Consider the following 25,586-nt stretch of genomic DNA (forward strand, 5'->3'; position numbering starts at 1 on the left):
CCTGAGCTGAAGACAGAGGCTTAAGCCCCTAAGCGCCCCAGGTGTCCCTGGAGGCAGAGGAAGGTGTAAGTGGCTGTGTGGAGGGCAGCTCTGGGAAGGGCACCCCCCAGAGCTGGCCAGGGGGCGAAGCACAGGGAAGCTGGTGGCTGGATGAGGTACCCAGAGGCCCCACAATCCACCCAGAAAGTGCCTGGCTGGGTCAGAGCTGAGCTCAGGATCCTCGACAGGGAGGGAACGGGGTGCAGAAAGTCTCAGAAAGCACAGCAGGCACTGCGTCGCCGGACCCGCCCTGCTCCCAGGAGTCCCCAGAACTCTACTGGGATCGGAAGTATTTCCATAACAAGCCTGTTCGTGCACCAAGTCACGCACTTCCAGGGACAGTCCTGCCCTATGGCCCGGGCTGCTGGAGTGCCCGTGCTCTGCCTTCACCCAAGTGGCCCCTGGATGTGTAAGTGGTGGTCACGCGAGAAGGTGACTATGGAGACGTGAAAAGGTATGCTGGCAGCTCCTATACCGCCCAGGATGCAGAGAGGGGCGACAACAATCATGCTGGGCGGCCACACTACAGCTCAGGAAAGGCACAGAAGAGCGGCTACTGGCATGGGCTGCACGGCAGGCCCCGTCCTACCACTAGGCCGAGAGGGGCTGCATCCAGGGACTCAGAGGCTGATATCTGCCAAGACACACAGGTCCGTGCCGGGACACTGCAGGTTGACCTGCAGGGCCTGGGGAGACGGGCCCCAGCTCTGTACCCATCAGATCGCAGCCCTGATCTCTCCTGCTGATGCACACAGTGGTCTTGGTGGCCGTGGCCGTGGCCAGCACCACCTGCACACCATCGTCCCTGTGTCCTCAGAGGAAGGCTGTGTCTGACAGCCGGGGTGACCTCATCCCGGCAGTGCACCCAGCTCGCTCCCCCTCCTTGGAAGAAGAGAGACAGAATCACACATCGCTGGGCGTGCAGCCAGCATACCCACAGTGCTAGGAACAGCACCCAAGGTCAGGAAGGAGGACAGTCCCGTGACCTTGGCAGGCTCCTCCTGCACCATCCTTCCCGGGAGCTGGCCAGAGGATGGGATGGGGCGCGGCTCACCTGCTCAGCTCCTGCGGCCACGTGGCAGCCCAGGGCTGCTTGCCCATCTCCCCAGACAGACACGGCCAAGCGAAGCCCGGTGTCGGCACCACTCCTGCGCCATCGACCTCATGGTGCCCAGGCCAAACGCAGCTCTCCAAAATGAACTTCTCAGCGGCCCCCACGTGTCTCGTATGTACGCAGTGGGACTCACGTGTCACGGTGTGTTCCACAGCCCTGACAGAACAGAATGCCTCCCACCGCAGCCCCTCACAGGTCTGGCCCTCTGCAACCCCCCTGCACCTCCCTGCACCTCCCTGCAAATCTGCTGCTTTGCCTCTGCTTTTACCTTGTCCAAAATGTCATACTAATGGAGTCACCAAGCACGTGGCCTGTGGGTCCGCCCCCCTTCACTCAGCAAAACGGGCTCAGCGTCAACTGTGTTGCTGTGCGACGTGGCCACTCCCTCTTCGGGCCTGCTGCGCCCCACCCACCGGGTGCGCAGGGGCTGGAAGCCCGGGACGGGCACCTGAGTGGCTCAGCTGGGAGCAATGGGAATGAAGCTGCCATAAACACCCACATGGCCCTTCTCGCTCCGAGTTTTCCGGGTGCACTTATGACAAGGGCCTACCAGGTGTCTGTTTTTCACTTTCTGGGAACAGTCCCCTTCTCTAGCGGATGTCATGTGTGTGCCTTTGTGTCCATCTGGCAACGGAGGTGGGAAGCCATACAGCGACCTGGCTGGAAGCAAGGATGTCAGGAGCCAGGGACGGGTGAGGGGACGCCAGAGCGACAGGTCCTCCGGCCACTTCTCCTGCAGGAGCAAACTGCACCCTTACCTTCCCTCAGCAGCTCTGTTTTCATGCAGCAATCCTGCTTCGTCTCCCCCTTCGCCGGAACTGCCTGCTAAAGAAGAAACAGCCATCAGCCTGGGTTCACCTGCAGGCAGACTATGCAATTCTCCGCCAGGATTTCTTGAGATGGACTTCGTGTCTGGATCCAGGTAAAGACTCACTATCAGACAACCAGAGGGCTAGGGGGTGTCCAAGCCGGCAGATAACAGTCACCTCCAGGAGGAGGAATGACACTCTGAGACCAGCCCGAGCAAACTTTGACCTAACTGTATTTTTGGAGATGGTTGTTTAAGAAAAGGAACACGTTCATGCATTACTTACATAACTAGAAACCTCAAATGTTTTGGTTGTTACAGGAATGCTACAAATTATATCAAAGTGCATTCTGCCGCTGACAAGAATTCATCAAAGGATTTCAAATGTCAACCTCCAAAAAAAACTGCATAAATAGATAAACCAAGAAAATTCAGTAAATACGTGAATCATTAAGTATTTGCTCTACTACACGGAGGCATAAATTATGAAAGGTCTTGGAATTGTTTTTTAAAACTTCTTGCCTTTGGGAGGCTTAGAATCTGGCTGGAGAAGTGACTGTAAACACACAAAACATTCCTGAATGGGTCCCTCCCGTGCGGCAGCAGTCGTCACCATGAGACCATGGGGAAGGAGAAGGGGCAGGATGCAGACCCTCCAGGCTCCCCACTGAAGAGTTTCAGACTCTAAGGGCACAACTCCTGTAGCACCTAACATCTGGAATGTATTCTCCAAAAGATACCACAACACATTCTCAGAACATTCCTACAGAACCGTGAGCTCCCTGCTGATTTCACTGAATGTGGGGCCAAGCGTGGGACCCAAGAGCGGGGCACTGCCCTACCCGGTCACTCGGGACCACCAAACCACCCCAAGGTCGCACAACAGCCTCCAGTCCCAGGAAGCCTCTCCTATCTCAGCGCTTCCAGGAGGCTCCCACCTGCAGGTCCTGAACAGAGCTGCATCTCCCCGGGTACACAGGACAAGACAGGCAACAAGCATGGCCCAGCTCGTCCCGAGGCCTTCCCACCTTTCCCTAGAGCGTCACATGTGGCCCCACTGGTGGCTTCCAAAGTGAACCCCCTTTCAAAGGCAGACCCCCTCCTGTAATCCCCCTCTTAGCCACTCCTGCCACAGGAAGCCAGAAGTCACAGCGTCACAGCAAAGAAAAGTCCAGGGGCTGAGACTTCCTCCCAGAGATGGGGAAGATTTCCTCGAAGGGATCAGACTTGGAGGCAGCCCTCCCTAAGCCCCAGGGTCTTCCCAGGTCACTAAGGGGAAACAAGGCTTCACTGTTGGCAGCAAAGCCACAGGGCCCAGCCTCTGCTCCACCTTCCCCACTCTGACCCCAGACGCCAGCCCCTGGACCCTGCAGCCTCTCAACAGGCCAATGGCCTTATCAGACAGCCTCTCCTGGGCCCTGCCCTGTTGCCTGCTTGGTGCCCCCCTCCAAGACATGCCACCCAGCCTGTGTGCCCGCCCCACCAACATACAAACTCTGGGTCCCACAAGAGAGGCCTGTCCTGTTCTCTGACACAGCCCCAAAATGTCGGCGATGTGCGGCACACAAAAGGAACTGATGAGCACGTGGGGCCTAAGAGGCCCCAGTAAGAAAGGCCACTGGGTCCACTTCCATGTCTGCTTCCCGCCCAGCTGTATGCCTGGGGGGATTCTCTGCGGCAGCCGAGATACACAGCCAGCCAGCTTCTGCTGCATGGGCAGAGGATGGTGAGCGAGGAGAGCAGAGCAGAGTACGGCCAGCGAGCACACCCAGAAGTCCAAAGGGAGCTCAGCCCACAACCAGACCAGAAAGAACAAAACCCTCCCAAGTCCAGATGCTCTCTGTGCACGGAGCCTACGTGTACTAGCAAGAAGGAACACGGTCTTCATCACCATTTCAAAGGGCTAACAACTTATCAAATTGACAGCAGACCAAGAGAGGGTTGAAGGTGGAACACGTAGCCCAAACCAGTACCAAAATCCTGTCCTGGCAACAGCAGAACCAAACAGAACTTCTGCAGAGACTTCAAGTCCTGCCACTCTGCAGCTCGGGGTTGGGGCTGAGGAAATGCTGCCAGCACAAGGTGGGTGGCCTGAGTCTAACGGCACATGAGGTCAGGGTACTGGCTTTAGCTCTAGGAACTCGGTAGTGGGGGAGGGAGCGCAGAGCAGCCTGACAGCTAAAGCTCCGGGCTGGCAAGGGCCCAGAAGCAAGGACACCCCAGCAGGCCACGCCTGGGCTGGTGCGCACACTGCCGGGGTACTGGGCGGGGTGCTGGGCGGATGCCGAGCTGGGGTCACCAGGGAAGCGCTACTGAGACGGCTCCACAGAGCTGTGCTGCACAAGTTCCCATCTTCAGTCAGCTCCCAGCATTTACAAGCAGGATAGTCTAGGGGCGTCTGGTGGCTTAGCTGGTTGAGCGTCCAGCTCTTGGTTTTCGTTCAGGTCATGATCTCAGGTTCTAGAAACTGAGCCCCTGGGTCGGGAGACGGAGCTGGGCTGGCTCTGCTTCCCCTCCCCTTCTCATGCATTCTCTCTCTGACATAAATAAACCTTTTTTTTTTTTTTTAATATATATTTTTTAAAGATTTTATTTATTTATCAGAGAGAGGGGGAGAGAGCGAGCGAGCACAGGCAGACAGAATGGCAGGCAGAGGCAGAGGGAGAAGCAGGCTCCCCGCTGAGCAAGGAGCCCAATGTGGGACTCGATCCCAGGATGCTGGGATCATGACCTGAGCCGAAGGCAGCTGCTTAACCAACTGAGCTACCCAGGCGTCCCTGACATAAATAAATCTTAAAAAAATAATAATAATAATAAAAAATAAAAGAAGGAGAGTTTACAAGGAATCGGGTTTACAGAGTACGGAGAGATGAGAAGCTACGGCAGCACTGGCGGAGCCCAGGGGACGGGCTCTTGGGACGCCCCACAGAGCCGAGCCCTTGAGCCCCCTGCATGTGGACCCAGGAAAACCCTCTCCTGCCCTGCCTCACCTGCCCCCCCATTACTTGCCTGCCCTCAAAGCTTATCAGTAGCACGTGACCTGAGCCTATCCCTCCCAGGGCCTGGTCTTGGCCATGCCTCTCAGCAAGGGGGGCAGGGGGCCATCGCATCTGACCCCAGGGCCCCACTGACCTCCCACAGCAATCCAGGGCAAGGCCCAGAGTGCTCAGGCCTGGACCCATCTCCTAGCCCAACACAGCTGCATCCCAACCACCTCCGGCCCGCACCCACTCTCAAACAGTTCTCTGGGGTCCCAAGACCCTTCCAGAGGTCCAAGAGGTCAAAGCTCTATTTACTACCAGAACCCCACTTGCCTCTTTCACTGCGCTTCCTGGGGCACCTTAGCAGGAGTCAAGATGATGGCACCAAATTAAACGTCTCGGTGATCCTTCAACGCTGGGCACTCAGGTAAAGCCACCTTCACCTGAGAATGCCCCTGGTGAAGCAGTGGGATTAGCGACCTCCCCACCAGCCTTCTCCTGAAAGCAGCAGAAGAAAGGTAAGCAAGCAGCAGTCCAGGAAAGGCCTGGCACAGGGGCTGGGTTGTGTCACTCACGGGGAATCTGCATTTGGAAGAACCGGCCAGAGTTCTGGGGGCCAGAGCTATGGCTACACAGACTGGGCATCTGCCAAACACTTCCTCAAAATAAACCCAGTGAGCCTGTGACCTCAAAGAAAACCAACGGTATGTTGCCAGTGTCAAAATTCTGGGTTCTGAGTGGAAATGGGAATTCTGGTAAACGTGTGTCTGCCTCCGTGAGCTTGACAGCTGCCCAACACCTACAGACTTGTGATGCCGCGGGCAAGGTTATGAGGGGGTCCGATGTCTGATATCGCATAATGAAACGTGTCAACGTCTGGAAGTTCTCCACAACTCCGCGAGCCGGTGTTTCCCCAATGAGCAGCACCTGATCTTTAGACACACGTGGGGGGCGGGGGAGCGGCGTGAAGATGCAAGGCAGGGCATGGGCTGAACCCTCACAGGAAGGGAGGCCATCGGCGCCGCTTTGCCCTGTCAGGTCCTAGCACAGTATACCAAAGCATCTGGAATTATCTAAAAGGCTCAAAACGCATGTCTATGTGAGGCCAGACCTTCTTCATATATTGCAACCAAATACTGCAACACACCCCTTCCGTCAGAGCCAGACATGGACAGACCAACCTGTAAAGCAATGCCACTCTTCTGAGGTGGTTGTTTAAGAAAATAGTTACTTTTCACAGAAATTATTTACCCTAACATGTAAACAGCATGTTACATGCTTACTTTTGTTATTTCTAAGTATTTTTTTTTAAGCTTCAGTTCTAATTTCTTTTTTGGTAAACACCAGTAGATAGAACCCATACAAACAAGAGCCTTCTGGGGGTCCTAAACAGGAATTTCACTTGGCCTCGAAGCCAATGCCACACCAAGCACACCAAGCTTCCTGCGTCAGAGGCTTAAACCCACCTCCGGGGGTGCCTGGGGGGCTCAGTGGGTTAAGCCTCTGCCTTCATCTCAGGTCATGATCTCAGGTCATGATCTCAGGGTCTTGGGATCGAGCCCCGCATTGGGCTCTCTGCTCGGCGGGGAGCCTGCCTGCCTCCTCTCTGCCTGCCTCTCTGCCTACTTGCGATCTCTGTCAAATTAATTAATTAATTAATTAAATCTTAAATTTAAAAAAAAAAAAAAAGCCACCTCCACACCCCCAGGCACTCACTGTCCCAAGATGCACCCAGGGCCAGCACAACGGAGCAAGCCTCCCCAGAACATTCACGAATGCACCTATAGACCAGCTGTCTCCTGTCCCCACTGTCAGCCACACATCCCTGCCATGAAATGAAGTTTCATGACTTCTTCTCCCAAAACACTCTGTTTAAAGATCACTACGTAACACACTCTCAAATGCCAGAACTATCCACTCTTCTGTTCTGGATCTCTTTCACTGCATTCAGGAATCTGATAAGCACCAACCCACATGCCAGGCCGTGGACAAGAGTAACAGCCTAGGAAAAAACATCCACATCTCTGCCTTATCTGCACCTCCACTGAGGACGCAGGGCAGGGGAGGGAGGAGCAGGGAGCCGGAGGAAGAGAAGGCCCTCAGGGTGCACTCTCGCCCAGCACTCCCTTCCATCCCCATCTTGCCTCACAGAGGCTGCTCGGGGACCTGCAGCGAAGCCAAAGAGGGAGTCTGGGCCTCACAACTGCCAGTGCTAACAGTCCCTTCCCTTGCCTGGACAGGCTCGCACCGTAACAAATCCCCAATCAGAAGAGTGCTGTGATGGCCACAGGCCCAACCGCCGCTGTGGGCAGGGGAGGCGCTGTACCAAGCCTGTCCAGCACATGATCAGAACGGCTTGTGACAGCAGCCACGGAGCAAGTCTTCCTGGAAAGGCGGAACGGAATAACGGAGCCCACACGCCATGCCCCTGTGGTGCTGGAGTTAGATGTGACCTTCTAGAAAAAGATATTCTGCTCTTTTGAATGCAAACCCCACGCACTGAAGAACTGACGTGGATGAAGATTTTTCCGTAAATGCGAGTTGGGAGATTATGAAACACACAAAAACCTAGGGGAAACGTGTCCTGGGGGTGAAGCAGAACCTGACCCTGCCAGGCTCACTTGGCCAAGTGCACATCCAGCAACCAAGGAGGCCGGCACTGCAGACAGCCCGAGCCGCGCACACCCAGGTACACCGGAAGTTCAGGTGTGTGACAAACCATGTTTCTAGTGGAAGCGTGTTTACCTGAACGCACCTGCGCGCCCTGTGTGTTTTCCTTGCTGAACTGAGCAACCCTGCACTGCGTCCTTAAGAGTCAACAAAAGATGGGAGTCGAGGTTTCTATAATTCTGAAGTGGTAATGTTGACCTTTTTATTCTTTTCTTTTCTTTTTTTTTTTTTTTTTTGAGAGACAGAGAAAGAGAGCAAGCATGAGCGGTGGGGGTGGGGGAAGAGGAAAAGAGAGAGAGAATCTTAAAAGCAGGCTCCACGCTCAGCACAGAGCCCAGTGCGGGGCTCAACCTCATGACCCGGAGATCATGACCTGAGCCAAAATCAAGAGTCAGACACTTAACCGACTGAGCCACCCAGGGACCCCATTTGTTAAAAAAGTTTTATTTATTTATTTTGCTGACATTTTTAAAAGGCAGTGTTCTCTGCCTGTTGAAATCCTATTCCTAATAGGATCATTATTATTAATAATAAGATTAATTAATAATTGATTAATAATAGGTTATTATTAATGAAACAATTTCTTCAACGAGCACAGAACACAGAGGAAAATAAAATACAGAGAAAAAACCTAGAGACATTACAAAGTCTTATTCCAGGGCCTTCAGATACCCTCACCCATTTAACCCCACTCTGACACTCTCACCAAATGCCCGCGGCAGCAAGGCCCCTCCAGGCCTTGACCTGGACCCTGCCCACCTCAAGGGTATAGGACAGGTCCAGCGTGTGTGCACAGGAGTGCAGCTGTGACGAAGGCCACCAACTCCCAACCATCTACCTCACATCCAGAACGAGAGCCCCTACGGGACAGAATGCGGCAGCAGCTACGGCCCAGTCAGGCAACGAGCCAAGTCGAACTACAGGACCCTGCACAGAACACTTCCCAGGAAAAGCACTTCGTTGTTTTTTGGAGTTTTTTTTGTTTGTTTTTTTAAAAGATTTTAAATTTATTTATTTGACAGGCAGAGATCACAAGTAGGCAGAGAGGCAGGCAGAGAGAGGAGGAAGCAGGTTCCCCGCTGAGCAGAGAGCCCGATGCGGGACTCGATCCCAGGACTCTGAGCTTAACCCACTGAGCCACCCAGGGCGCCCTACGTGTTTTGTTTTTTAAGTCAATAAGAACAAGAGGCTTGGGGGAAGGGGAAATGCTAAGATGCAAAGCCTATGAAAGCAGTGTCTGCTCTTCACGTGAGCACTAATGTGGCCGCGTCCGCTCTGGTCTGGTCGCGTCACAGACTCTTTAGCAACACAGGACAGGAGACGGCCCTGGCATCTTTACAGCACATGGGGATGTGCGTGGACATAATCTAGGTTTCAGTCAGGCTTTCTTGAGGATTAACACAAAAGCACCTTTCCTAAGTTTGTACAGCACCGTCACTGTCTGTGTGTGTCCCTCCCTTCAGATGTAATCACGGGGCGCGGGGTGGGGGGTGGAAGCCGCGGTCGGTGAAGCGTCTGCCTTCAGCTCTGCCTTCAGCTCAGGTCCTGATCTCAGGGTCCTGGGATGGAGCCGGGCCTCAGGCTCCGGGCTCGGCGGGGAGTCTGCGTCTCCTCCTCCCTCTGGCCCTCCCCCTGTCCATTCCCCTTCCCCCGCTGGTGCTCTCTCAAATAAATTAAATTTTTTTTAAAAACTGTTTTAACGTAATCATAAAACAAACCTGTACCAATCATCTACAACTTCAATAACAATCTGTAGGTAAAATAAAGGCACTGCTCTGCGACACGTTAAATCGAATGCGTTTTCTTCTCGGGACAGACCTGTGCTCCACCACTCAGAAAGGCTCTGCTCTGAGGGTTTCTCCTTCGTCAGTGGACATGAAATGGCCACATCAAATGCAATTCGTCATAACCCAGCGAAGTTCAACTTTACTGTATTTGATTTCAGACACCTTTAAAAAAATAGGTTCTGCTACTCATACAGTATAAATTACGAAGGGTAAGATTTTGTGTAGAACCTGCATTACGAGACCCGACGTGTGTCTGACTCCGGCGCCCCCACCCCCCCACCGAGAGCCTCCTCAAGGCCCCGCGCACCGGAGAAGAGCCTCGGGCGCGGTGAGGAGCGTCCCCAGGGCCACGCCGCACACCCTGCGCAAGAGGCTCCACACACACTTTCCTGAGGCTCAGCCTCCCACGTACCTGCCCCGTCAGCTTCTACCACACCACTGATTTTTTCCCGTTTATATAAATAAATAAACAATGACTGCTGGGGAAAGATAGTCCCAGAAACTCTGACATCACTCCTTACAAGGTTCCTAAAATTTAAAGAGAAGTAAGGGCTGGATAAAGTTTTGGATGATCCATATTAAAATTATTCAAAGACAAGCCCATAAGACTAAATAATGTTATCAACTTAAACTGAAGACATGGCAGTGACACCCAGGCCACACTGGACAAGGGCCAAGGGCCAAGGCCCCAGCACCAGCCCAGGCGCAGCTCACCTCATCCAGGGCCAGCTACCTCGGGTCAGGTCAGACGAACAGTGTGCACGATCCCAGGGACAGGCCAGGGACAACAGTGATAATTCTGGGCAAACCCTTCCTAAGTGGCCCCGATTTCCCTATCGCGCCTCCGCGCAGCCAGCAGGCGGCAGGGGCCAAGCCTGGACCGCGGAAGCGCGGCAGGCGCCCTCCCAGCCGATCAGGTGTGGGGGTCCACAGGACAGTCCCACAGGTGGTGACAACAGACCAGTCCCAAGGCAGGCGCACACAGGCCAGGCCAGCGAAAGGAGCTGATGTGCACACACACTTCACGACAGTCGGTTCCCTAACACAGAGGTCCCCCACACAAATACAAATGCCAAGGTCAAGACACCCTGGTGCACAGGCCCCAAACCCTGCTAGGTGCACACGGAGCCAGTGCTGTGCACTCATCCTGGGATCAGAAGGGGCTCTCCCGGCCCCGGCAGCATGAGCACTTTCGAGGCCCCCCACCCGGGCCGCCGCAGCCTTCATCAGCTCCCGCCGCTCTGCCTCCATGCGTATGTCGCTCAGAACTCCTACTTTGAGCACCAATGTTGAGATGGTTAACTCTTTTTTTTTTTTTTTTGAAGATTTTATTTATTTATTCATGAGATAGAGAGAGAGGCAGAGGCAGAAGGAGAAGCAGGCTCTCTGCCAAGCAAGGAGCCTGATGCAGGGCTCAATCCCAGAACCCTGAGATCATGACCTGAGCCAAGGCAGATGCTTAACCATCTGAGCCCCCCAAGTGCCCTGAGAAGGTTAACTCTTTAACGGCTACACACACACATGCACACACCCCTTAAGTTCGAAAGGAGTCAAAGCCGTTTCAGAATTTGAGACACTGACCAGCATGTTGCCCGAGAGGGCCGGAGAGGGCCCGAGAGGGTCAGGCCCGAGAGTGGCCCCTGCTATGCGGGGGGATAAAGGCCATGTCCTCCCGTGCAACGGCCACCTCCTCTATGCATCCTCAAAGCACCTGACCTTGGTATTTGGCAAGGGTGGGGGGGAGGCGCCAGCTTTCATATATTATCTACCAGAGCTATGAAGATGACCAACAATGGCAAAACACTAAGAAAACCGAAGGAAAAAACCTCTCGAAACACTATCTTCACTTTAAGTACGTGCTTGCTGGACTTATCTCTACAATTCCACAGGTGGCCTGGCTTTTCCATTCCACAGCGAGGAGATTGTGCACGGAGAGGCCTTTCTCCCCCGACAAAGAGCGCACCACTCCCGGGCTCAGAGACGCCAGCACGGGAGGCCGCCGGAAGCCTCCCCGGGGCAGCGCAGACACCAGGCCTTCGCTCCCCGTGGCTGGAGACGTGGCTGGAGACGGCGCGCTGGCCCAGCCGGAGAACGCCAGCTCCAACCTGCCACCGCTCCTCTCTGCTTCAGGTCCCCGCCCGAGATCCGGACCCGGGACGGCGTCTTCTCCAGAACAGCATGAGCACCGACACGCTTCCGCCACCAGACAGGTTCCCAAAGACGGGTTGATTCTTCTCAGGAAACTTGGGAGATGCGGAGCGCTACCTGCCCACCCCTAATTTTCAACTGCTTTCCACAGACCAGTTTCACTGGCTGATCATCAAAAGGGTGGGAAGGAAGAGAAAGAATCCTTTCACTATCTGAGAGATCTCCTTCTCCTCCTTTTGTCTTTTTGTTTCTTTCCTTTGGCAGCAAAAGGAGTTAGTTCCTAAATTTGGAAAAGACAATTACTACCCAAAGTAGCCCCAAAATTACATTTAAGGGGCTGTGAAATACCGGAACAGATTCCTTTCCCATCTGCCGCTTAACCCTTAATTGGCCTCCCCGCAAAGGAGGCCGCCGACGGCGCCCTGCGCTCCCATTCCCTGACGGAGAGCTCTCCTGGCCCCTGCGGTCTTCCAGAGCGCCGAACCGACCGCACACCAGGCTGCAGCACCTCTCCCACGGGGGACGCTGACGTTTCTCCATGAGAGGTGGGCTGTGCTCCCTCACCTTTAACAAGATGGGCCTTTGTGACAGCCTGGAGCTGAGACTCCGGCTACAGTGGGCTGTGTGGTGTCTGAGGCCAGGTCACACACATGCCATGCCCGTGGCCGCCTGTGGGCATTCCAGCCAGTGGTGCACGTGCCCAGTACCGACCACCAGAACTGCACGTGAACAAGCCTTCAGATGACACACCACCCCCAATGGCCAAGTGCTCCAGCTGAGGCCCCAGGTTCAAGGACCGGAAAAAAGCCGTCCACTGCTGCCCGGTCTCAGAGGCTGGAATCACAAGGGGTAACAAGTCATCGCTGTTGTTCTGAGACGCTACATTTCCAGGTAGCACGCAAAGCAGCCACAGACAACTCCAACAGTGCCCTTCTCCTCTGTGTCCATTCCAGGGTCACAGCAAACACAGCTCTGGGCCTGGGCCCCGCAGCAGAGGGGGTACCCGTGGAACCTGACTTGTAGAGAAGACTCCACACGCTGTGAAATGGAGCAGGTGCCACGGACACCCACAGGGAACAGGTGGCCTCTGAACCCCGGACCCACAGTGCCCAGCACCTGGGCCTCCAGGAGTTACGGCTCGCAGGTCTGGGGAGAACACACTCAGCCCCAGCCAGAACAAGCTCCTGAGATGTCACTGGTTAAGTGCTGGGCTACAGCAGGTACGTGTTCTGAAGGAATAAAGCAGGGAGCGGGGTCACACAATGTTTACTTTCAGTCTGGCTTTCCACGCAGCGAGGACATTTAACACACAGTTCTTAGCACAAACGAGACGCTGATTTTCTAGTTCATACATCGGTCTCATAGGAATGTGGACAGTGCAATTGCCACAGTTTGGTTTACTTACAAAATCAAGTTTCCAGACCTGCAAAGGTGACACCTGCCTTCCATGGGGACCTTCGGCCTGATTACCATGCTGACAGCTCTCACCCCACACGGCAGCGCAGGGTTCTCTGCGTGGCCAAGCAGCTGACCAGGGGTGGGTCTGGGTGTGCCTGGGACCGCCAGGTGTTCACAGGGCCCACACCGCAACACGACACTGTGGAGAGTCACCGTCTGTGAAACTGGACAGCATCTACCCCATCTCCCCTAATTTAACTTGGAGTCTACCAGAAATCGAGACCTGCATCGGGCTCCCTGCTCAGCGGGAAGCCTGCTTCTCCCTCTCCTAGTCCCCCCCAATTGTGTTCAGCTTTCATTGTGTCTCTGTCAAATAAATAAATAAAATCTTTATTTTTTTTTAACGATTTTATTTATTTACTTGATAGACAGAGATCACAAGCAGGCAGAGAGGCAGGTAGAGAGAGGAGGAGGCAGGCTCCCCGCTGAGCAGAGAGCCTGATGTGGGACTCGATCCCAGAACCCTGAGATCATGACCTGAGCTGAAGGCAGAGGCCTTAACCCACTGAGCCACCCAGGCGGCCTTACATAAAATCTTTAAAGAAAACTATCATGTCGGGAATCACTCAACACTGTATCATTTGCTAAAACTTAGGTTATCAAAAATAAAAAGTGGGGCGCTTAGGTGGCTCAGTTGGTCAAGTGACGGCCTCCATCTCAGGTCATGATTCTGGAGTCCCAGGATCAAGTCCCACATCCGGCTCCCGGCTCGGCAGGGAGTCTGCTTCTCCAGTTGACCTCTCTCCTCTCATGCTCTCTCTCTCAAATAGATAAAATCTTTAAAAAATAAATAAATGAAAATAAAAAGTAAAATGGGCAACAGAGCTCATAAACACTTTTGCCCTAAAAATTCAGTAACAGAAATCCACAATGTGAGACACTCTGCAAGGCCACTAACATAGTGTCCTCAGCACAGTGGGTGGCAGGGTGGCGGGGTGCGGGTGGGTCACAGGGCTGTTCCCCATACCAGATATTAAAGATAACAATCAAGAGCGAAGTGTGGATTCTGCTAGGACCCTGATTTGAGCACACCAACTATAAAATGACTTTTTGACATAACTGGAAGGAAATTTTAAAACAGATATCAAGCAATCACTTCAAACTTTGTTGCGTGTGAGAACAACTTCATAGTACGGAAAAGATGTCTGCACTTTTTTGCATGCAGGCTCCATGCCCAGTGTAGAGCCCAACACGGGGCTTGAACTCACAAAGATCTGAGATCAAGACTCTGAGATGAAGACCTGAGCTGAGAGCCAGAGCCGGTTGCTGACGGACCAAGCCCCCCAGGCACCCCAGATATCTGCATTTTTAAAGATGCATACTCGAGGATGAGAGGTAAAAACGTCATGATACCTATGGTGTGCTTTAAGATCCCTGAACAACAACAAAAAGGAAGACAGAGAAGGAAGAAAAGGAGCGAGGAACCCGGTGGCAAAACCTTGACGATGATCATGGAGTTGTAAGTCGTCTACTTTGCATACGACGGAAATTTAAATCCTTCATAAACTACTACTGAAAAACTAGTTCTAAAATACTCACGAAACCTGTATCAAAAAGGAAAAGTGCACCCGTAACATCCCTGCACAGCGCACCGCGAGCCCTGCGGTTGAGCCACACACCGCACACACCGGCACCATCGCACAGTTCACACTCGCGGTCTTCCCTCCGGACTCGAGTGGGTCCGACCCCACAAAACCCAGCTCAGAGGCTGAGAGGCCGCAGAGTGCTCATGATGGTAGGTAACACGTAACGTATCTCGGCTATTATCACTACTCAATGTACTTGGTACCTAAGTCACAGAGAAATGTCTAGTATCTGCCATGTGCCAGACATACACGTGTCGCTCAGCCCCCAAATTCAGCTGCTGCAACAGCCCCCAACCCCAGCGAGCTCCACGCACCCCACCTGCCCCCAGGACGGCGGTCCCCCCCCCCCCGAATCCGCCACTGCTCTCTCCTCTCCATCCGTGCCCTCACTTCCCTTTTCCGAAGATCCCTTCACTGTCACTGCTTAAAAGCTCTGCAGGACCTGTTCTCAACGCGGGAGTCCGGTCCACAACTCAGGCCGGCTCCTCTCGGGCGGCCACACCCACGCCAGCTCTCGGGCTTCAGAGTCTACAATACCACTCTTTTGAAAGGGGCCCCAGCCCCACCAGCACACGCCACTCCCCCCTCATCACCCACTGTGAGGCCAGCCCCAGCGCCCGCGCTCGCAGGACTGGCTTCACGGGAGCCGAGAGCACCACTTCCAGCCGGTGCCCACGGCAGGAGCGCACTCCAGGAGAACGCACAAGCTCACTGGCTTCTTCCCCAAAGCAAAATACACCTCTAAAAGAACGTTTTCTTGTTTCTTAACGTTGTAAGATGTCCCTTCTACAGTAAGAAGAAATTGTTTAGAAAGAATCATATGACAAAAGGCCATTAGAAACACCCCTATTTCTGACACCCAAGGTCCATACAAACACACGCTACGGGAGCCGGCGAAGGGCCTTCCCGACACCACTGTGCACCCCAAGCAGAGCAGCCCAGAGCGCCCTGCGATTCCCGTCCGATGCCTCCTCCACAGCCGCCCACAGTCCCAGCAACCTTCTCTGCCTATCGTGCATGGCAGCTGAACTAGCCATTTCCTGTAGAGTTTGAGTAAACTGTGCTTCGTTCGGATCTCAGGAAAAGTAACATTTTAAAAATTCCCATATTAAAGGAGTAAGGGAACAAAATGACCAGAGCCAAGGAGGCACAGAGCCATGATCCCTGACTGGAGGGGACAAGGCCGGGGGACGGCACCCACTTCACACCTACTAGCACGGCCCTGGTCAAGGCGATGAGCCCTGACAAGTGCTGGCAGCGCTGTGGAGAAGCCAGTGGGCATCAGACGACGTGGCTGCTGCAGAGAACAATCTAGTGGTTCCTCAAAAAAGTTAAAGAATCATCATGGGACTCAGCAGTTCTGTTCCTGGGTTTGTACTCCAAGAACTGACAACAGACACTCACACCTGCACACAAATGCTCGCAGCGGCTTCCAAATAACCCGATGAGGGCCGCCTAGGGGGCTCAGTCAGTTAGGTGGTCAATTCTGGACCTCAGCTCAGGCCTTGATCCCCGGGTCACAGATTCGGGCCCTGCACTGCAGCCTACTTCAGAAAATGAAGTCAAACGATGGACAAACGCGTGTGTTCGTCAGCAGATGCACCCACAAAACATGGTTCGTGCATGCAGCGGAGTATGAAGTTCTGCCCTGGCGACAACATGGGTGACCCTTGAGGACATTATGCTGAGTAAGACGCCAGACACAAAACGACAACTCTACTTCCACGAAAGATAGAGTTTAGACAAATTCATAGAGACAAAAAAAGGAAAGGGGAGTTGTTGCTTACTGGGCACATAGTCTGTACTTGGGGTGATGAGAATGTTTTATAAAGACAGAAATGATGGCTGCACAACCCTGGAAACATACTTAGTGCAAAAAGTAGACTTAAAAATGGCTGAAATAGGGCACCTGGGTGGCTCAGTGGGTTAAAGCCTCTGCCTTCAGCTCAGGTCATGATCTCAGGGTCCTGGGATCGAGTCCCGCATCAGGCTCTCTGCTCAGCAGGGAACCTGCTTCCCTCTCTCTCTGCCTGCCTCTGCCTACTTGTGATCTCTCTCTCTCTCTGTTAAATAAATAAGTAAAATCTTCTAAAAAACATTTAAAAATTAAAAAAATTTTTTTAAATGGCTGAAATGATGACTGGGTGGCTCAGTTGATCAAGTGTCTGCCTTTGGTTCAGGTTATGATCGAAGAGTCCTGGGATCGAGTCCCACGTTGGGCTCCCTGCTCAGCACGGAGTCTGCCTCTCCCTCTGCCCCTTCCCGACATGGGCTCATTCGCTCGCTCTCTCACACACACACACAAATAAATCAATTTTAAAAATGGCTGAAATGAAAAGACTCAGGTTTAAGTATATTTTACCAGAATAAGAAAAAAGAAGGGGGGAAAGATTGAGAGGTGTGCCAGGACAACCTTACCAACATAACAGGGACCGTAATGAAGCCTGGGCCATTCTCAGGAAGGCCTCCTTTCAAGGAAATCGATGCAGAATACAAATCAGAATAGAATAAATACTATTTTTGTAGCAAAAGAACAGGATCAGCACACCAGTACTGACAGCATGACTTATACACTGTATTTTTTAAAAGAGACACACTGACCTCCCGGCGCGGACAGCCACGTTACAGCGGTAGGAGACACAGCAACAGGCCCCAGAGCGGCAGGGCGTCTGGGAGGCAACCTGGACTCAAGCAGCTCTTTCATCATATTTACGACTTTCCTATGAAGTCTGACAGTGTTTCAAAAGAAAAAGGAAAGCAACCCTACAGACAGAAAAAAGTGAAACACCTACAGAAGACTACGCGTCTCGAAGACTACGCGTCTCGAATCCCAGCAGGAGTCCAGAGAGGGACTCGGAAAGCAGAAGCTGTGGGGACGGAATGTGAACGGGACACACACGGGCAGGGCCGGCAGGTCCCGCCGAACAGGATCTGATTGTCAAAAGGAAAACTGATATATATCTTGCATGCTTTTACGTTTTTAATTGAAGTAAAAGGCAATGAGGCGGGGGGGGGGGGGGTATTAAACAGTAAACACTGCCCGTAAGGCAACTACTTTCTCCTCTGCTGCAGGGCCTTTCACACCCTGTCGGTGCAGGTGCGCCCACCCCGGCACAGCGGAGCAGACCGCACCGACGGCAGGCCTCACGGACGGCTGGGAAACCATCTCGCCCTTAACTGCGGTGAGCAAATGAGCCGATGCCATCACAGTCGAGGCTGTGGCAGTGGCCCCCGGTGTGCTCTGCACGCTCACCCCCGACACAGGTCCCGACTGACAGACACACAGGCCATCCCCAACATTCAGCATCGTAAACAATCCCAAAATGAACATCTTCACTTAATGCCCTCCTGTGCACGCAGTTCTCTGCAAACCTCTCTAGGACAGTTGAGAAACAAGGAACAGCGCTAGAAATTACAGCTCCGAGTGCCGCAGGTCTCTACAGGTGTCCTGGACAGAGAGCGTCTTTCTCCTTCTTAAGACAGAACTACTTTTAAAACATTTTGGAAAATAACTCCCTATCCTCATGTTGATCTGTGCTAAATCCAGGATCCAGTCTCAACCGTGAGAGGAAGGAACCTTTTCCCTGTCCCAGCCCCACTCTGCCAGGAGCAGAAGCCCCAGGCCCAGGGACGAACAGTGGGGGGCCGGACTGCATGTCTAACCAGACATGAGTGCAACAGGCAGGGCGGCCCGAAGAGCAGATCCGAGGAGACATGAGGCCCTGACGTGATCAGAAACACTTCCACCCGCCAACCTCAAAGGCTCACATCACGGAACGTCACTGTTTTTAGACTAAATCATTAAGCAGCAATTCAGTGATTCCCAGCACCCTAATACCATGCACCTACAAGGGCACGTGCACCTCGGCTGTTTTCCGAGTCGGCCACCTCAAGCTGATGACGCCACCTGGCACTGCACAACTCTGATCTGCATAAACACCTGTTTTCCTGAAGTCCAAACCTAACCAGAGTAAGTTGCATTACCAAACAGACGTCTACGGGACACGCCATGAGCCCCAACACCCCTTCTCTCCGGGGGCTCCATGGACACGCCTGCATTCTGCAGTGTCACCTTAATGAGCCCACCGCAGAGCATCAGCTCTCCCTACAGGAACCGTCTCTTGTCCATAATGCTCTTTTAACAACGATTCAGATTAATGCAGTATATCCTGTCCTTGCTTGACCTCACAATAGTACTTTCCTGACCTGACTTTAAAACCGTCTCTGAGGGGCCCCTGGGGGGCTCAGTGGGTTAAGCCGCTGCCTTCAGCTCGGGTCATGATCTCAGGGTCCTGGGATCGAGTCCCACATCGGGCTCTCTGCTCAGCGGGGAGCCTGCTTCCTTCCTCTCTCTCTGCCTGCCTCTCTGCCTGCTTGTGATCTCTGTCAAATAAATAAATAAAATCTTAAAAAAATAAAATAAAACAGTCTCTGAAGTGAGAATGCCAGGGGGCTTAGGGGGCTCACTCAGTCAGTTAAGCCTCTGCCTTCCAGTGGGTCATGACCCCAGGGTCCTGGGATCCAGCCCTGCGTCAGGCTCCCTGCTCAGACGGGAGCCTGCTTCTCTCTCTCCCTCTGCCTGTTTCTCCCCTATGCTTGTGCTCTCTGTGTCAGATAAATAAACAAAATCTTAAAAAAAATAGAAGAAATGAGAATGCCTATCAAATGGTGAGCTCACTGACCCACATAAGAGGGGCCCTATGGGACAGAAACGTGATTCCGGCTTTCATGCTTATCACCGTAAGTGTATCAAGTGGCAGAACTGGGTGGCGCATGAAACACAGCAGGAGAAATCACTGAGAATTCACAGCAGGGAGGCTGGGGAGATCATCTGCCTTTAGGGTGACTGTTATTTCCTTTCCTTTAAGATGTATTTATTTATTTTAGAGAGTGACAGCACAAGCAGGAGGGGCAGAGAGAGAGGGAAGGAGAATCTTAAGCAGACTCCACGCAGAACATGGAGCCCAAAGCAGGGCCCAATCTCACAACCATGACATCCCGACCCGAGCTGAAACCGAGAGTCAAACGCTTAACCCAAAGAGCCACCCAGGCTCCCCAGGGTGACTCTTATTTCTATTGGCGCCATGAACTCAACAGCCTGGTGCAGCAGTGGGGGGTGGGGGGCAGTCACCCATGCAGGGTAGCCCTCCCTGGGACCATGACGCCCCCACCACCATGGGGGTCTGGGCCTCCCTGGAGCATGCCCCTGGGGTAGCTTGCAGCTGCCTGACAAAGGGATCTCAGCACAAGGAGACCCTAACCCCCAAGTTCCTGGTTATGTGAGGCAATGCGTCCCCTTCTCTCGCTGAAGCTCAGTGAAGGTCACTTCTACCACCTGGCCCCATCTCTTTCTCCACCAAGGCAATGAAAGCCTCAATGTTTCCATGCATGCCACCCAGTTTATGAGGGAGCACAGCATGTGACCAGCAAGGCCCCCAGAAAGCTAAAACTGGGCAGTGGGAAGATGTCTGCCACCACAGACTAAACTAGAAACGGATAAAACCAAAATTATAAACAGAGAAAAAAATATCATGACTTCTTAGACATCATAAATTTTCGCTCAAGAACAGTAAGAAAGCATTATTTCCTCACAAAACACAAAAAGGGTTGGTATTTAAAAAAACAAACCAGTTCACTTGAAATATTTAACTTTTTAAGATTCTGAAGTATTTAATAAATCCCAAACCCAGTGACTACTGTAACAGAAAATGACGTTTACTGTTTTAGCAGCATCCTGCAACATAAAAACAGGGGCTGGCCTAAACACACACCAACACCTGGGCTCACTCTTAAGTCCCAAACTTAGATAAGCAAAATGTCTCACTATCGAGAGGCCTCAGTGGTCATGGGGAGAGCACCAAAGTCAGATCCAGTCGGTCCAAGTGTCACAGAGAAACACAGAATGAGTGCTCTCAACACAGCAGCTCTGCGTGCTTCGAGGCTGTCTTAAAGGATGACACAGAGGCTTCCCAGAGACACTGTGGCTACAACCCAGCAACTGGGAAATATCAGGGTAGTGGATGATCTTGAATTTCTGGACAAAATGTCAACATTTTTGTTGCCAATGATAATGAAGGAATGTAAGCAGGAGTTTGTGCTGACACTATATCCATAATATATTAAGTCAAACTATATTTCCTCAAGAATACCAATTACTGGGGCACCCGGGTGGCTCAGTGGGTTAGGCGTCTGCCTTCGCCTCTGGTCATGATCTCAGGGTCCTGGGATCGAGTCCCGCATCGGGCTCTCTGCTCAGCGGGGAGCCTGCTTCTTTCTCTCTCTCTGCCTGCCTATTTGTGATCTCTCTCTCTCTCTGTCAAATAAATAAATAAATAATACGAAATATAAAATACTAATACTAATATAAAAATAAAAAAATATATAAAAATAAAAAAAGAATACTAATTATTCTTGGACAAAAAAAAAAAATCTGTAGGATATGCAATATAGATACAAAATTTCAGCAAAATCCCAGAGCTCAGGCTAAGTCGGTTCTCGGGATTCCAGCTGATTCCTGCACACTGGAGTGCTGGTTATACTTACGGCAAACCAATGACACCATGGAGTGTGAGACAGAACTGCATGTGTCCCTCAGACGGAGGGCTCTCTGCAAAGTGGCAGTGCTAGTGTCTCTCACCTACCACAGCTGCTAAGAAAACCTGATGGACAATAATCTTTTAAAGCCAAACTGTAATAATTAAAAACACTAACATTTCATGCAGAATGTAAACGGTGCAATTTCGAGCTTCCTTAATGGATTATTTCATGTGATACATCAATATATAATTAAAAGGTGATCAGCGTGATGTTTCTAATAGCACAAGCAACAAAAATCTCCAGAAGTTAAGACTTCCAAATATCTGACTGGACAATAATTTCATCGGTCACGACAGGACTCTGTGAAAGAAAATCAATTGCTGGGCGCGCCTGGGGGCTCAGTCGGTTAGTGCGTCTGCTTTCGGCTCAGTCATGATCCCGGGGTCCTGGGATCGAGCCCCGTGTCGGGCTTCCTGCTTGGTGGGGAGCCTGCTTCTCCCTCACCCCTGCTGGTGCGCTCTCACTCTCTCTCTCAAATAAAATCCTTAAAAAAATATCTACCGTGGCCTATGAAAATTCTTAGTTTTTCTTATATACATATAAAAGAGACATGAAAAGGTAAGAACATAAGACAGGGGGAGAGTATGTCAAACAGGAGGCGGCTGGCGCGCTGCGGCACCTGAGGTGGCAGGGGAAGCCCCAAGCACGAACGCACGGGGGCAACAGCTGCAGGCAGAGCGGCGCGGTCGCAGGAGCGCTGGGGACACTCGAGGACCCTGAGATGAGGAACCAATTCTAAGCCTAACTCCAAGACCAGGAATCACAGAAGAAAACCTTTACAGATTTAACTACCAAAATATTTCAAACATTTCTGTGGCAAAATAAAGAAGTAAACTCTAAAAGACTAAAACAATGTGCACGTTATCTTCAAGGTCACTCTCAACCTGGGATGGAGAGAACTAGTAACTCCAACTCAGGTTTTAGAGAAAAAGGCAACCCACAAAACAACAGGCAAGAAACCAAGGCACATCCCCATGGCCACCAGACACACGACAGCAGGACTAAACAGAAAGCAAGCATGCGGTAGGTGTTCTGAGAAAATACAGAGCAGACACAGAGGCAACGATCTCTAACAAAGTAGGAAATAAGCCCAGCAACATACCAATGACCCTGTGAGAACTACCCCAGGAATGCAAGGTTGGTTTAACACTGGAAAATCAATCAACTAGGGGCACCTGGGTGGCTCAGGTCATGATTCCAGGGTCCTGGGATTGAGCCCCGCATCGGGCTCTCTGCTCAGCAAGGAGCCTGCTTCCCCCTCTCTTCCTGCCTACTTGTGATGTCTCTCTGTCAAATAAATAAATAACATCTTAAAAAAGAAAAAGAAAAAAGAAAAAGCATTTGACAAAATTCTTTCCTGATCTGCATCCATGCACGGGGGTCTCTAGTCAATGCAACATGGGAGGAGGAGGTCTGATACAAATAACAAAAAGTAAGTGAGGGGCGCCTGGGTGGCTCAGTCGGTTAAGCCTCTGCCTTCTGCTCAGGTCATGATCCCAGCGTGCTGGGATCGAGCCCCGCGTCAGGCTCCCTGCTCAGTGTAAAGCCTGCTTCCTCTCCCCACCGCCTGCTGCTCTGCCAACTTGTGGGCTCTCTCTCTCTCTGTCAAATAAATAAATCTTTAAAAAAAAAAAAAGAAGAAGAAAAGTAAGTGATCCATACATAATCCTACCACCAATAGTAAATATCTTAGTAGATTCCTTACAAACTGTATACAGTAACAGAGTATAAATATACTTGTTTTTAATCCATTTTCTTCACTGAGCCTGACGATTAAGGCTCTACAACATCATCTGCAAGACGCGCAACAGTGCTGGATCCTCGCTGCCGCCAACCCCGCTCAGCTCTGACCAATGCCACAGGAGCTAAGCGTGCGCCCAGCAAAGGACACAGTCGAGCTTCCTCATGCGCTCGCTGTGTCGTGTGCCTCCTGCGTCTTCCACCGAACCCTATAGCTCTCTTCCCACTGTAAACCACACCATCCCCCACACCAGGACCTAGAATCGTCAACGAACTCACTTCTCTGACTCCAAGGTCCGTCTTTTCCCGCTTACTGTCTATTGCACAGTTAAAGTGATCTTCCGAGAGCTACGAGCTACCACAGTCTGAAACACCCAGTTTTCTGAAACCCTGCACACGGACTCCAGCTCACACCTCCCAGCGCAGCACAAAAGACACTCTGGCACTTGAGCCCAGGAGTCCACTGGCCAAATCAAGCCCAGGCCCACTTTTATACTTCCCATAAGCTAAAAATGGTTTTTGTACATTTCTTTAGTCATAAAATTTTTTAATTTTTTTTAAGATTTTATTTGAGAGAGAAAAAGAGAAAGAGTGAGCACAAGCAAGGGGAGGTGCGGGAGGAGGGGGGAGTCCCAAGCAGACCCCCTACTGAGCACGGAGCCTGACATGGGGCTCGATTTCAAGGTCCTGAGATCACAACCTGAGCCAAAACCAAGAGTCAGATGCTCAACCGACTGAGCCACCCAGGTGTCCTCGTTATAAAAATTTTTTTAATGCATTAAAAACTGCATGTGGGCTACACACTTCACCCTTTCCAGGGAAAGTCTGACCCCCGACCTAGCCCAACAATTTTTAGGCCCCAAAACAGCCTGTCAAACAGCCATAAGTGCAGGCTGCATCAAGCTACCAAAAATGGCTTGAAGACAGCCTCTGAATCTCTGGCCACTGGCTGCGTCCATTGCCCAGCTTTCGTCCTCAAAGATCCAATTCTGCCCCTCAGCCTTGCAAGGCCCCCGTGGTGGTTCTGGCTTATCACACGCAGCACTGAGGCTGCCTACACAGCTCCGTCTCCTCCTCAGAAGGGGGGCCCCTAAAAAGCACGGACTTTGATGTATTCATCTGTGCAACCCAGCATCTAGCATAATACTGGTACCTAACACATATTCCAGGACTTTTAAACACATTTAAAAGCGTTCTGATGATTAAATATAAAATCCAGGCCTCTGACATCAAGGGACAAGTCGTGCGGTAAAAGGAAGACTGCACAGAGGAACGCACAACGGGGCCCCCAGGTGATCCGCACTTGCTCTGTAAGACTGGACGCAAGCGCAGAGAGCCCCAGAGAAGGACTCTAGACTGAGCTGAGCGTTCGGGGACACGTGCTGGGTACGGGTGAGCTGGAGGGCTGGGAGAGAGTCCACGGCGGGCTTTCATTTCTACCATCTCGACAGTCCTGGATACATGTCAGTAAATCCAGCCAAAATTTCTTTTGGCTCCTAGAATATTCTTTTTAAAATACAGCTGCGTGAAGAGACAGGTCCTCGTGTCTGGGATTTATCTGGGGCACAGAGGCGCAGCTTTTATTGAGTGTCCACCACACAGCAATGCGCTGTCTTCGGGGCCCACTGTGCTCCAGGACTAAGGCCCAGATCTTTGAACTTTAAGAAATTCTCCCTGCCAGGCCCCCCCATCTCTCTATCACCCATTTCCCCTGACCGTACATCAGAGAGCAGGCAAAGAGCCACTCTAACTGGCTAGCACTCCTCTGAGCCCCCTGGGTGAGTCAGATTGTGCACTCTACCCCAGGACAAAAGACTGGTCTGCCCTACATCACTGGCTTCAATTGCAGGCTCCTGAGAACAGTGGAGTCAGCAGAAAGGACCATAAATTTGCAGGTCCTCCGAGTACTGGCTGTGGGCTAAATGAATAATATGTTAGCACACACGCAAGCTATTTTTTCCTGTAAGTAATATTACTATATTCACAGTAATTGTCATTTTCTATCCTCTCAATGAATACATACTTTAAAAAAAAAAAAAAAGATTTTATTTATTTATTTATTTGACAGGCAGAGATCACAAATAGGCAGAGGCAGAGAGCGGAGGAAGCAGGCTCCCTGCCAGGCAGAGAACCCGATGCGGGGCTCGATCCCAGGACCCCGAGATCATGACCTGAGCTAAAGGCAGCGGCTTAACCTGCTGAGCCACCAGGCGCCCCATACATACTTTTTCACAACGACTACCATGACAGTAACTTCAAAATCCTTTTGATGCGAGAAAGAAGTCTTTAACATACTGAGAAATCTGGTTGTCTCTGATACAGGCTCCAGTTACCCACACGGAGGGCAGTTTCTGAAACTCCCCAGCCCTCAGCCCCTCGCGCAGCAGCCCCCCAGTTTAATTCTAAGTTGCTTCATATCCACCTTCTCAGCACTGTGAGGTCACGCGGCACAGTGTCAGAGCACTGGCCTGAGGGAGGGCCAGCAGGAACTGAGACCATGACCGCCAGGCACATCCTCGAAGCCGGCGCTCAACAATGGCTCCAGCACTCCCACCAATTCAAGTGCGGCTTTCTGCACTTTTATACTTGGGCTTATATGCCAAGGAAGAGGAGAAGCCTGTACTTTTATTCAGAGCAGGAGAGTAACTCAAGCAATAA

The 25,586-nt window shown here is 51.9% G+C and overlaps 1 protein-coding gene across 6 annotated transcripts in view; it reads right to left on the reverse strand.

The window, feature by feature from the left end:
* EHMT1 (euchromatic histone lysine methyltransferase 1) overlaps positions 1-25,586 on the reverse strand; it is a 136,067-nt gene that overhangs the window by 68,579 nt on the left and 41,902 nt on the right. For 4 of the 6 annotated variants that reach the window (XM_059142026.1, XM_059142025.1, XM_059142023.1 and 1 more), the window contains exon 2: positions 1,912-1,978. The exons of 1 other annotated variant lie outside the window; for it this stretch is intronic. In XM_059142026.1, the coding sequence (XP_058998009.1) occupies positions 1,912-1,978 (67 nt within the window). The remainder of the gene's footprint in view (positions 1-1,911; positions 1,979-25,586) is intronic. One more of the 6 variants, XM_059142024.1, reaches the window with a different exon arrangement.

Source organism: Mustela lutreola, chromosome 12 (assembly GCF_030435805.1).
Source record: "Mustela lutreola isolate mMusLut2 chromosome 12, mMusLut2.pri, whole genome shotgun sequence".
Classification (NCBI taxonomy): domain Eukaryota; kingdom Metazoa; phylum Chordata; class Mammalia; order Carnivora; family Mustelidae; genus Mustela; species Mustela lutreola.